Source organism: Mus pahari, chromosome 5, assembly GCF_900095145.1.
Source record: "Mus pahari chromosome 5, PAHARI_EIJ_v1.1, whole genome shotgun sequence".
Lineage (NCBI taxonomy): Eukaryota > Metazoa > Chordata > Mammalia > Rodentia > Muridae > Mus > Mus pahari.
In genome coordinates, this window is record NC_034594.1 from 146576811 (window position 1) to 146586082 (window position 9272).

The following is a 9272-nucleotide window of genomic DNA, read 5'->3' on the forward strand; positions in this document are numbered from 1 at the left end:
GTAAATATAGAAGTGATTCTGGACTGAACTTCATATATACGAAGAGACACGCATCCATCCTTAGATGCATTTTGGCAATACCGGCTACTCTATGGCAACATTCTTGGCTTCTCTCACTCCCCGCAAAGCATGTCCTGGGTGTGGAAGTTTTCTCAGATTCTTTCTAGGATAAGAAAGTTTGGTTCTGTGATTGCAACACCATTTTGAACTTAGGACCTTAAATGTGCAAGGCAAGCACTCTGCCTCCTGCGTTTTCTTCCCTGCTCCGCTCTGCTTTAAAAAGGAAAACACCCGATGCAGCTTTAGATGAGTAATTACTGACTGTGGCAAAGAGAGGGTAATATGTTCATACAGATCCAGATATTTTTCTCCTTTAAGTCATAAAATTCTGGGCAAAAAAGTCTCTTCTGAAATATATTTCCTTATCCATAAAACATAATAATGAATTCAAACTAAATATTAAAAGAAATAAAACATACAAAGTAGCTGACAGCGATCTGGGCACTTAAGAGGGTATCTATCTGGTAACAGATCTCCTTTCCTCCAGACGCATGGCAGATGGGGCTTAGAAATGAGATTTATACATCATTTTCCATGTTTCAATCATTATTTCTTATAGTTTTTCTCCTTAATATCTTTGAATTTGTCCCTTAACCCCTTTGTTGTTCGTCTTTCCCCCTTCCCTCTTGTGAAATGAGGACAGCTGATAAGCTGGGAGAATTCTTGTGTTAAAATATTTGATGCATGTAAAACACATGGGAAGTAAATGTCTTTGAGGATGACACTATGTGAACACATATAAATTCCATAATGGAGGTTCTTGCCTGGTTTTTACACATTTCACACTTATCACGAGCAGGCCAGTCAAACTGGTAATAATTCATCTCAGCCATTGCCTTTGTACCAACATGTTCAATGACACCCTGGAGAATTCGGTCATTCTTCTTGCCTATGTGAAACAGGTGCCATAACTTAGTTTTCTCCTTACTCTCTGTCTTCCTATTTGCAGTTAGCTCAAGCCATCTATATTGAGGAGTAGTTGGGAGGAGAACAGAATATTACCCAAATAGCACATCATTTGGTGATGCCTAAAAGAAGTGCTGATGTCGCCTGGAGCAAATTAATCATCTCTAGGGTCTATACTTGATGATGAGGCCAAAAGACCTAAAGCCTTTGATGGACTGTGCTCATTGTTGATTGCTAGGGCAGCACACAGTGTCATCATGTGAAAGTGAATTTTTAAGGTGAGCGCAACTGTTTCAGTAGATAATATAACTCTATCCTTTATAATAAAGTAATCCACAGGGCATAACATGAGTGAGTGTTACTCCAACTCTCAAACCTAGTTTCCTCCTTTCTGTGCTTTGACACCCACCATATTCATCAAAACAAATTTTAATTGTGTTTTTACAACTTGAAAGCAAACTAATATAAGTGTATTTATACATTCTGGAAATTTTTTTCCATATCATTCCTGGAAGTGTGTTCTCATTTTTATAGAAAAGATCCATGGTATCTCCTGTTTGTTTGTTTTTGGTTTGTTTTTGTTTTTTTTACCAGTCTTTTGCTATAGAGCTCTTGAGTTGCTTCTGACCTCTTACAGTTACAAATAATACTAAAAGGAAATATATTTATGTGTGTATATTATTCACAGATGCACCCAAACATATGCAAGATGAATTCATAGAAATAGGACAACCTGGGGTAACCTGGTCTTTATAAAAATGAGTGTTAATTTATATTCCTATAAGGATTTAAATTACCTGTTCAATTGACATGTTCCCAATCATGTATGTTTGTAAAGTTCCAGATCTTGGACAATGAAGAAAAAACAAGGAAACATGAAGGAAATACCATAATGTTGTTTCAAATAGAACAAACCCTGTTGTGAGTTGGTTTGATACCTTTTCACATGTTTACATATCCTTGTTTTATTTTTAAAGTCTCCATCTAAAGTTTATGTCTCACACTACAAATTAAACTTTTTAGGAAAGCAATACTGTTCTCTCTACCATCTTTTCCTACATACAAGGTATGGAAAACAGAAACTGGTTCATATATATTTGGTTAATGAGTACAGACTCACTCCAATGGTACTTGTCACCAAAGGTTATTATTATTATTATTATTATTATTATTATTATTATTATTATTATTATTATGCAAATTATATCCTTTTGAACTTTGGTTCACATTTTACCTCTAGGAAATAATACTATGAATAAATATCCTGATGAAAAGGATATTTAGAGAACAATTAAATTTGCTATAAATTTGGTGCCTGTCTATGGAATATGTTTCCCTAACTTGGCTGCCTTGTCTGGCCTCAGTAGGAGAGGTTCTGCCTAGTCCTGCAAGATTTGATGTGCCAGGGTTTGGAGGCTACAAGAGTGGGGAGGAGCTCCACCCTCTCAGAGGGAGAACAAGAGATAGGAGTAAGCACTGTCTGCGGGGGGACCAGAAGTGGGGACAGTGATTTGGATGTAAAGTAGATAATAATAATAATAATAATAATAATAATAATAATAATAATAGACACAGTGATAACGGCACCAAAGGGGGAGATTCTCTGTAAAATTATTGTAAACAATTGTTCATCTCTTCCTTTGAAATCAATTCCCACGACCTTACTATTAATTAGTTGTCTCTTACTGAAGGATAGATTTCACGACAAAAGCATAATCCCTGGTAGCAAGGAGCAAAGATGTCATCTGAGGAATAGAAATGCTGTTCACTTCTCCCTGCCTAACTTCTTGCTCCAGAGGGATTCTGAGGGAACACCCAATGAGGGGCCTCTGGGAAAGCAGCCTTTCCAGGACCGTTTCATATAAGTAGATAGAGATAGGAATTGCCATTAGGGGGACAATACCAGTGCTAATGCCACCAAATGGTCAGGTGATGGGTGACAGTGGTAGAGTGTAGGAGATTACCAGAAGAGAAGAAGGCAAGAGCTTGGATTTTGACCTTTCCAAGTGAGTACCCTCAGGTTATGGAAGGAAAACTCAACCACAAAGCTCACAATCATTTCCCAAGACCCTAGGGAGATCAGAACTCCTAATAGTTTCAGAAACCAACTGTCAAATCTTGTTTTTCTTTTTCATTTTAGGGAACAGGAAGTTGGATAAGTAAAAAAAAAAAAAATCCCCTAGTTCAGAGTTACAGCTGGAGTGTGTCAGAGCAAGGGCACGCAGCCAGTTCAGAGCTGCTGAAAGTCTCTTTTCTGTCTGGGGATTCTGACTCATGCTTTTCTTCTTTGAAAATTCATGTCATCTGTCTCTCATGAAGCTCAGCTTTTAGAAGGTATGAATGTTGGGTGAACAATCAGTAGATATCATGGGCCTGAGAGTGAATACTCATAGGAGATCATGGGACTGATAGTAAATACTCATAGGAGATCATAGGACTGATGGGAAATTATCAGGGCATGTCATGGTCCTGGGAGTGAATAATCATTACATTTCATGGGCATTATATGTTAGAAATTAATCTTAGAGTGTCTGTATCATTGTCATGCATAGATCACTTAATCTTTCCCTACAGGAATAGTCAATGAAGTGTAAGACTTCCTGCAAAAGGTCACTATAACTTCCTGTAGACATCAAGCCTTCCTTAAGAACAGACCAACACTTCTAGTTATTTTATTATTATAAAATAGATGCACAGAGTCCCCAGGAAACATAGAGGTCATGGGAGAGATTACAGTAGAAAGTTTCCATTCCTTTTATTGAGAGTGGGATAGGGGAGAACTGGATTAGTAGGCACTCAAGACTTCAAGTAGAATATACAGAAAGATAAACAATGTGTCTTCATTTCTAGTTCTAGCCCAGCCACCTACTGATGTGGTAGGCAACCATTTCACCTTGATGGACATGGGAGGAGGCTGCAGTTCCGGTATCACAACATAGGGTTGTAATTAGATAATGTCCAACCTCAGCCATGTGCTCACAGATGCTACTCTTGGCTCTACGAGTATTTCATGAAGAGATGGAAGATGCTGAAGTAGTTAATCTTGGACCTTAATTCTCCCTCCTCCTTGGAATCATGGATCATGTCAACTACACCTGGACGCGGACTTTCATCCTTGCTGGTTTTACTACCTCTGGCACCCTCCGACCTCTTGCCTTCCTGGGGTCCCTGTGCATCTATCTCCTCACACTGGCAGGGAACTTGTTCATCATTGTCTTGGTTCAGGCAGATTCAGGGCTGTCCACTCCCATGTACTTCTTTATCAGTGTCCTCTCTTTCCTGGAACTCTGGTATGTCAGCACCACAGTGCCCACCTTGCTGCATACATTGCTCCGTGGGTATTCACCCATCCCCTCATCTGCATGCTTTGTTCAGCTCTATGTCTTCCACTCCTTGGGCATGACAGAGTGCTACCTGTTAGGTGTCATGGCTCTGGACCGCTACCTTGCTATCTGTCGTCCACTGCATTACCACGCACTCATGAGCAGACAGGTACAGGTATGGCTTGCAGGTGCCACTTGGATGGCTGGTTTTTCAGCTGCCCTGGTGCCTGCGTGTCTCACTGCCAGTTTACCATATTGCTTGAAAGAAATAGCCCACTACTTTTGTGACCTGGCACCACTAATGCGGTTGGCATGTGTGGGCACAAGCTGGCATGCTCGGATTCATGGGGCAGTGATTGGTGTGGCCACTGGATGCAATTTTGTCCTCATCTTGGGACTCTATGGGGGTATTCTGACAGCTGTCCTGAAGTTGCCTTCAGCTGCCAGTCGAGCCAAAGCCTTCTCCACATGTTCCTCCCATATGACAGTGGTTGCACTGTTCTATGCTTCTGCTTTTACTGTGTATGTGGGTTCACCTCAGAGCAGACCTGAGGGTACTGATAAGCTTATTGCTTTAGTGTATGCCCTCCTGACTCCATTCCTAAACCCTATCATCTATTCCCTTCGCAACAAAGAGGTGAAAGAGGCCATGAAGAGGGTCAGTGACAAGATCAGGACTTTGTTGAGAGACACCTAATTATCTCTTTTGACATTAGCCATATTCAGGATAAATGCAAAAATCAAATGACTTGTGAATCATTTTGCAGAACCAAAATAAATGCCAATAAGTGTACCACCGAGTTTAGCACTTTCAATGCTGATATGTCCAGTCTTTTAGACAGATTAATCAGGGGTAGAGAAGAATGAGCAAAAGGCATTTTTCTCTGAATCCTATTCAACATGATGATGAAGAAATATCACAGCAGATCAAAAACATTTTAATTGAGTTTGTGACTTTGGTAATTATATCTATCTATCTATCTATCTATCTATCTATCTATCTATCTATCTATCTATCTATCTATCTATCTATCATCTATCTACGCATCTATCTATTTGACTGGTACCTGGTTTCTGCCCAAGTTTTAGTTCTGTCTTTTTAACTATCAGACCATCCTTACGTGGGTATCTGATGGCTCACAGTTTACACATCTCAAAAGCGTAGGGGACAAGGTGAATTGTCATTGCAGCCTTGAAACGGCCACCGAAAACTAGCAGCAGCATCTGATTTCAACACGTGATCCCAACAGACAGTTTAAAAGACAAAAAGACAACATGGGTGACAGAAAGTACCCATTGACAGCATTGTGGAGATTCATGTGGAGCCATCAGCTCCCAGCTGATAGAGACTCTTGAGTCATTTTACACAAACCAGTTCTGAATCACATACCTCTCAGGGTGTGTGGCTAGAGTCTCAAACTGCACACCTAGTGTCTTCAAGGACAAGGGTAGCGGAGTTGAGGGTGTTGACTGAGATCTGCCAGGATCATGGAATCTTTTATTCATAGAATGGATTTGAAGCCATATTTCACAGAAGGAGTAGAAAAAAAAATCTCAGGCTCCACAGGAAAGGGAAATGCCACACAAATCTGCAGTGTCAGGCCCCATTGTCTGCTCAGTGCATGACAATGCTGTTCCCTTTAACCTCTAAGCTTTAGAGATTTGTGAATTCTGAGTCACCATATACATACTCAGAGATTGCCTGGTACTTAGAATGACAGAATTAAAACTTTGGCAGAATCTAGGAACTGGGAGAAGTGTGTTGCTTTTCTCATTCTTACGTATGTCCCACTACAAAAATAAAAACATTTAGAATTTTTTAATGTTCCCCACATCAGGATTGGTAATTTTTGTTTTTATGTATACACAGTTATGCTTATGTGTGCTGCGTGGTGTGTGTGGTGTTTGGTGTGTAGTGTTTATATGTGGCATGTTATGTGTATATATGTGGATTATATATGATATATACATGTGCTGTGTGTGCTGTGTGGTTATGGTGTATGAATTTAATAGAGGCTGAATCTGAACTTGGTTTGAAATATGCTGCATACAATTGGCCGACCTTAAACTCAAAATATACTCCTTTAGCCTACACAAAGTTTGAACAACAACCTTACAAGCATATCTATCCTGAAATAAACTGTAAAACCTTTAGAGTATCCATTCCTCTGACTGGAGAATGTCTTTCCAATCTGTTTACAAAAGAAAATTAGAAAGATTACTGGAATTGCCTTCAAGAATCAGAGCCAACCCAGATGTTATCCAGATGTCAGGCTGATCTTCACAGGGATACCTCATCTATGTGAAAACTGAGTGGCTGGCAGGAATTGCTTCTCAAATTCCTTTTAGCTGAAGACACTTCGATTCTAGCATTGTGACACTTTTCAAAAATACAATGTGAGGTGTGACGCAGGCTCAGCAGAGCATGTTCTGAGTATTCCACAAAAAGTGATGTATTGGTCAAATTCCCTGTTCTTTTTTTTTTTCCTACTTACTGAGAGAAAATCAGCTTTCTGACCTCATTTATTCTTAAAATATATGTAACAGAATACTTTAAAATTTCAATGAAGAATGAATGTTCAATAAACAAATGGACCTTATTACTGCACAGTCATAATTCGAAAAGTGGTTGGAGATTTTCTTCGTGGGGTCAAACCTTAATTCAAATATTTACTTGCTTTCTGAACTTACACAATGTAATTAAAATCTCTGTGCCTCAATTTTCTTAATCTGTTAAGTGGGGGTATTGATAGGACCTTAAGAACTACATACATAGTGATTATTATCCAACATTTCCCCATCATTTCTGCAATAGAGATTTATTTACTGGAGGATGCTTGGCTTTACACATATCTCACACTGTGGGATGTTATGCAGCATACTTAAGGCATTCAAATAAAGCATCTTTTTCTCAGCTAAGTGTCCAAAATCCTCCTTGTATGACTGGAGAACTTGTACATGATCATTAACCCTTTGCTGTTTCCTTCTGTGCTGGGTAAAATACTCTGTTCTGTTGGCTATTGTTTGGAGTTCTAATACATTTTCTCCTTATGCATCTAGCTTCACATAGGTACTGATTGTGATTTGAAGGAAAGTGTTCTCTGCATTGTCAGCATAAAAGAACTTCTAGGAATTGTTTGTCTATACTGTGACTTGCAACACTTTGGTTATTAATTTTGTGGGCCTCCATTTTTGGGGGTTCATGCTCTATGGTAGGGTATGGGTGCTTGCATATCTGCTGTGCAGCAACAAGTGGTCCGAATACGTCTGAGGGAACAATTATACAACACCACTGATTTTTATTCAATTATATTTGAAGAACGAATGAATAGGTGAATAAACAGATCTTTAAGAATTAAATGAGTGTGACACACATTATATTACTATCCCATAACTCCATAGGGGAAAATACCTTTCACAAATCTAGTCACAACTCCAGACCACCTTTGCCTTTCATTGTACAGCTGTGTCACCCCTAATCTCATTGGATCTGTCTCTTTATACCATACAGTTGAGGCTATTCTTACACAGTGATTTTCAAAGCACACAAACCATATTTGTATACTTTGTGTGTATAATGTTACTGGGTCTTCATCTCCTCTCCACGCCCTTTGAATAGACACATAGTACAGCAGGGAATTAGAGTCTCTCAGGCTATCTCTGTCCAGAAGTGGCTGTGTATTGCTACAAATGGAGTCACATTATATAAATGTCTAATGTGTTCTTTGAAGCTAAATATCCTCGCTAGTACTTTGCTACTTGTCCCACGATGGGATCTGAATAATTACTAGAACAGACAATAAGAAGAGGTCACAACTAACAGGGAACACATCATTGACTCTCCCCTTGGAGTTGGACCAACATCCCAGCATGCAGATATTTGCGCTTTGTCTTCACCCTAGTACCGTAGGTAGCAAAGAAAGATGCAATTAGTAAGCACTATGGACATCAACTGCAAACTTGCTCAGTTATTTTGTAGAATGACTTTAGACCACAAGATATCACTTATCAGTTACATTTTAACTGTACAAGATATAATTTTTGTAAAGTTTAGGGCATGATTTTAAATTAATGTGTTGTGTTTAAAGATAGCATGATTAAATGTTTAGATGAATAGAAGCCTATAATTCATTAACTCATCATACTTTCCTCATCATTCTTAGCTAATTGAAAGTTTCCTATTAAATAGGCTGATTTCTTTGAACAATTACCCCATGTCCTTCCAGATATACTCCACTTCCCTATCAACCTAACTCTGTGTCCTCTTTACCCCATCTCCACTTTAAATTTAAACCCAACAAGTCCTATTTGTGGTGCCAGGATATCCTTAGGTATGTGCCTTCCATGAATGACGGCCCATATCCCTAAAGAAAACTGACTCCACCCCTCCCTAAAGCTATCAGTTACCAATAGCTCCTCAGCTTAGACAGGGACTTCATGTTCATCACCCCTCTCCATGCTGGGATTTTGTCTGGCTTGATATTACACAAGTCTTGTGGATGCTGCCATAACTGATGTTACTAAGGATATCTGCCCTGTTATATCCAGAAAAAAATCTGCTTGTTGTACTCATCCACAATCTTTGACTCTTACAATCTTTCTTGTTACTCTTCTATAATGTTGCTAACATTATAAAGTACTCACTTATTCACTCCTTATTTCTTATAGTCATTTGACATTTTTTAAATGTTTCCTAATGGCCCCATGAAATTTTGTACATGTTATGTACAGTCTTACTTTCAAAAAATAGAATATTTTAAAAGCCACAGTTTGATCTAGATTACAACTCGATGGTACACATTGCTCTTCTACTTGATGCTAGATAGCATGAATCATTTCTATGCTCAGGTATTTATATCTGATTAGTAATAAGTTGAGAGACTTAATCAATTCAGTTAATTGGGAGATTTCATTAAATGTAGAAATTGGGTGACAACTCCTCTTAGAGTTGGCTGACCTAAGAGGAATGCAGAAGGACAAATG

At 38.8% G+C, this 9272-nt stretch overlaps 1 protein-coding gene across 1 annotated transcript; it reads left to right on the forward strand.

Annotated features, from left to right (window-relative positions):
* The first annotated feature begins 4031 nt into the window (after nt 1–4031).
* On the forward strand, nt 4032–5020 carry LOC110322596 (olfactory receptor 6N1-like). The gene has a single exon (XM_021199290.1). The coding sequence runs from the start codon at nt 4042–4044 to the stop codon at nt 4984–4986; it is 945 nt and encodes a 314-aa protein (XP_021054949.1). The 5' UTR covers nt 4032–4041; the 3' UTR covers nt 4987–5020.
* Nucleotides 5021–9272: the final 4252 nt, after the last annotated feature.